Here is a 4,703-nt window from a genome sequence, read left to right as displayed (position 1 = left end):
TCTTCCTATTGTAAAAGGACCGAAGGTTTGTATGCCGTGTCGGAACAAATGACAATTTGTCCAAAATTGCATTTTTCCTAACTATACAAACCTGAGGTCCTTTTACACATAGTCCCACCTCATGCCACCCCTCACTCTGCAGTTTTTTTGCTTGGGCCAAAAGCAAAAGTGATTGTTTACCTCCCAGTCGCGCGTGCCTGTCGGACAAGCAGTTAACTACCGAACCCCTTGTTCGAAAGCTTACGACCTATCCAGCTGCCGCTAGTAACCTTCCTATTGTAAAAGGACCTCAGGTTTGTATAGTTAGGAAAAATGCAATTTTGGACAAATTGTCATGTTTGTGAGCTCCGGCGGACTGGTCGTTAATCATTTTTCCCTGTGGAATCCCTTTTTTATTTTATTTTTTTTTTTTTTTAATTAAATAATTATGCATTTACGGTGTTTGATATTAATACTAAACAAAGTTTGTCCTTGGTTTTTCAATTAATATACAAACCACTTTTTGAGATAGCCTTTGTAACCTCCCCTCTACTAAGGTATGCCAACATATTTACATTCTTTCGCCCTTTAATATTGGCTCAGACCTGCATGAGGACGAGATATATATTTATTGTGAGGATGAGACATGCATTTAACGTAAGTGATATTGATCCTGTAACGGGACATGTATTCATCCGGAAATTACGCTCACGCTTGGGAATTATCAAGGGAACTTCAAAGGTTTGTCCGTGTTTTGTTGTTATGGTAATTTCTCTTCTCCTCCTTCCTTTCGCTTTACTATCAGAAGAAGGTAGAAGAATGAGCATGCGGTGTTGATGTTGGGGGATCTCCTCTCACTTCGGAGGGCGGTGCCCTTCGATGCGTGAGGAGTATCCTCAGTACTTTACATAATCATATTTTCCTTATTTTACAGACTTACAGTGGTGATTGTGTTTACAGCAGTAATGGTTGGATTCTTCGTATCGGTTATCCTAACCTTGGAATTGTACCTGTGACTCGTAGCATGTTGCGTACTGATCCCCTGCTGATAATTGTATTCATTTACCACTACTACCCTGGAGTTGTGTCACTGGACGAAGCTGTCGCGCTGCCCTGTGAGGTTTATCTACTCCTGATGGTAGAAGTCTGGCAGAATTTGGGGGAATCAAAGAGGAAGAGAGCTCGTCAAGTGTCCTCATCCTCCTCTTCGAGATCATCATATCTTCATGCCACCACCCCTTCGACTTTTAAGGCTTTGCCGTAGAAGAGAAGGTGGTCTTCCCCCCTAAGAAGTTTTGTCATCAACTTCTAAGGGTCTTTTTCACTCCGATGAGACAGGTGGGTCTTCCGCTGGTCCTCCTGTTCCTCCGGGAACGGGCCCGCCTCCACTTCCTCAGGTTAGAAGAAAACGGGGACCATGGAGGGATCAGCCACTGCTGGTACCTCCTCTCCCGGCTCCCTCTGGACCGGGAACCATCTCGGCCACTCGCTTGCGAGCGTCACCAAGTGTATGGTCACCTACGGGCGAACTATGCAGCCAAGGTCCAGACTGCTGAGTACGCTCACCGTCTCAGACCCAGGCATGGAGCGGAAGGATGGTAAGAGTCACTCGGGTGCTCTCACCAGACCGACGATCGCTCTCGCAGTGATTGTCCCACGGGTCCGTGCAGCCACAGAGACCGGTGGAGGCGGCCCATCCAGCCCTCTTCTAATTATTCTTCTTTTCAGAGAGTTTCGACTCAACGAGGACTTGGAAGAGTCAGAGGACAGTATCGGCTGTCGCCTGTCAGGTGCACGCTCAGCCACACTCAGACGACGGTCTCGTTTGCGCGACCAACCATCTTGGTGGTGGCAGACCGCTTCATCTGCCAGTAGTTTCGTAACCGCCTCGAGGAATCGTTCTCTCCACTGCTGCTCCCGCAGGTCACTCTGGACAGGTGCATTTGGGCTGTGTTGCTACCGCAACTGCCCCAACTCCGTCGGAGGGAGGAACCTGTCGGTTGTCCTGAGGAAACTGGCGAGAGGAAGGTGTCGTTGTACTTCTTCTACCGCCTCCTCCCCTTCGACTTCCAAGGCACCCCCCCCCCAGCCGAGGAAGAAGAAGGTGGCCTCCTCCCCCAGGAGTCTCGCTCAGAGTATTTCTAAGGGTCTGTCTCGCTCCGGTGAGAGGTGGGTCTTCCGCTGGTCCTCCCATTCCTCCGGGAACGGGGCCCGTCTTTCCTTCCTCAGAGAAGAAGATGGCCAGGGACGGAGTAGGGTACCACCGTCTACACCGGTACCTCTGCTCCCGGTTCCAGAGGTTCCACTCCGGACCGGGAACTGTCTTGGCCGCTCGCTTGCGAGCGTCACGGCGAGTGTACGGTCACCTAACGGGTGACCGTGCAGCCAAGGTCTAGACTGCTGAGTATGCTCACCGTGGTCAGGACCCAGGCATGGAGCGGAAGGATGGTAAGAGTTGCTCAGGTGACTTTTGCAAGACCGGCGATCACTCTCACAGCGATTGCCCGGTACCCAGGGTTGACGTGATGTTCCCACCACAACCGTTCTCGTGCGAGGCTGGGAAGAGGCCCCGTCCCCCCCTGGCCACTGGGTCCAGCCTCGCCTGGACCTGGTTCAGCCTGGCCTGGGACAGCCTCGTTTGACCCGGTCCAGCCTTGCCTTGGACGCGTCGAGAGGACGGTTCTCCGCTCTCACCGCGTTAATGGACACTACCAGTCATTCGACCGTCGCTCCCACCGGGACCGGATGCACGAGACCGACGCTACCGTCCCCGGTCCAGCGCTTTTTCGTAAGGAGACCGCTGGTCTAGACCTGCAGCTCGATCGCCACCTTGGGTTGGTGATCACCTGCAGTCCTCCCAGCCTACTGGTTCTGCTGGTAGGCAGGGGAGGAGCGCTCGTAACAACTCCCCTGATGCAAGAGACCAGCGCTCCGTCCTTGGTCCAGCGTTTCTCCACAAAAAGACCGCTGGTCCAGACCTGCAGTTCTATCGCCACCGTGGGTTGGTGATCGCCTGCAGTCCTCCCAGCCTACTAGTTCTGCTAGTAGGCAGGGTAGGAGTGTCAGGTCTCCCTCACCTGTCACTTCAACCTCTTCAGGATACACCAGGAGGAACAAAGCGAACAGGAGTGACCGTGAGGAATATACTTCTTACGATCCGGCCACGAGCCTGGTTTGGTCTTGGGACCAACAGATCCTCGCTCAGTGTTTTCCTTCAAGTGCAAATCCATCAAGTGCAATGACGCCAAAGCCTCTTTCCACCCTTGCATCTTTAGAGTCGGTGAATACAAATGCGCTTTCCAATTCGATGGCATGCACTTTTATGGAGAAATTACAAGCTTTTAGAAGAGAAAATAAACAAGACATGCAATAAGAAAAGATGCAGGTTATTGTCGCTCTTCTTCTTCTCTTCTGGTTTGGTGTCATTGTAAGCTCGATGATGTCAGTGAGTGCTCCAGTCAAGCGTAGGAGTAAGGGACTTTGTAGCTGATCCTCATGGTTTAACATTTGTTTAATGGAATTTGCACTAGCTGTTCCATTCGCCACCCCCCCCAAAAAGGCAGCTTACATTCACATAACAACAATATCCTATTTCGAATATTAACGGTGTAATTCGCATACAGTAAATTATTAAAACACTTTTTCAGTTGCAAATGCAGATGGACAGATGAAAAAAAAAATACAACCTCAGGTGTGTTAGTGACTTCAAGCTTGTTATCAAAGCTGAGAATAGCATTATTTTACTACTAGATTTGGGACAGTAATCTGAAAGAGTGGTAAATAAAATATAATGGTAAAAATCAAATTTATTACAATGAAGTTGTATTACATTTTAATACAAAATGTGACTAATTTAATGAGAAACCCTGGCTGTGAGCAAATATGACAGTAATGAGAAATGGGATAGTTTTTTTATTCCTGTTAACAAGGCAAAATCAATGAGATATGAACATCATTGGTGAAAACCAACCATAAACCAATACTAGATTAATTAAACAATGGATTGTATATAACTAATTGAGGTGAACCATTTCCTAATCTTTAACCTTTACAAAAAATTTTTTTATTAAAATAGAAAAAGTTATTTCATGAATCAAAACAAAGGATATTACACTTTCCCATTGGAATTAATATTTCACCTACAAGGTAGTCCTATAACAGAAATAAATATAAATGTTTTTAGTTACTTGCTATACTGGCAAACTAGTTTTTATAAATGAAAAAAAGTATTTAAATACATTAGCACTCATAAACAAGAAATTATACTACACTATCAGACTTTCAAAGATTTGAAAGTATACTTTACTACAATAATATACTAAATTATAATTAAAGAATAAATAATACCTTAACCAATACTGTACTGCACTGATATTATACTTAGAATAAAGTTTTCAGGCAAATATTAAGTTACCAATTAGAAATGTAACATCTACTTCTTTCATAAAAAACACTGCACTTACAACAATATGAACATTTAATTGGTACCCATGATATTGGCAGTGTAAGTTTTATCCATCACTGGCAGTGATAAGTTAATGAAACGGAAACAATGTGGCATATTAAGGGATAAGACAAACAAAAGGTTATTTTTATGTTGAGCTCAGATGATAACAGCTGTGATGCCACAACAGAATGGTTTTAGACATTCTAAAAACCAAACACATGTTTTTTGTTACCATCAAAAATATTTTTTGTTTTAAAAGTTTATGAAAGACTATCAA

General features: G+C 45.5%; 1 protein-coding gene across 1 annotated transcript in view; it reads left to right on the top strand.

The window, feature by feature from the left end:
- The first annotated feature begins 618 nt into the window (after nucleotides 1-618).
- Nucleotides 619-4,703, top strand: part of LOC135224908 (serine-protein kinase ATM-like) — a 93,819-nt gene continuing 89,734 nt past the window's right edge. Inside the window, exons 1-2 of the mRNA XM_064264232.1 lie at nucleotides 619-720; nucleotides 914-1,033. Coding sequence (XP_064120302.1) covers nucleotides 619-720; nucleotides 914-1,033 — 222 coding nt within the window. The remainder of the gene's footprint in view (nucleotides 721-913; nucleotides 1,034-4,703) is intronic.

This window comes from Macrobrachium nipponense, chromosome 12 (assembly GCF_015104395.2).
Source record: "Macrobrachium nipponense isolate FS-2020 chromosome 12, ASM1510439v2, whole genome shotgun sequence".
Lineage (NCBI taxonomy): Eukaryota > Metazoa > Arthropoda > Malacostraca > Decapoda > Palaemonidae > Macrobrachium > Macrobrachium nipponense.
Note: the sequence above shows the minus strand (reverse complement) of the source record. Positions and strands in the feature narration are given on the sequence as shown.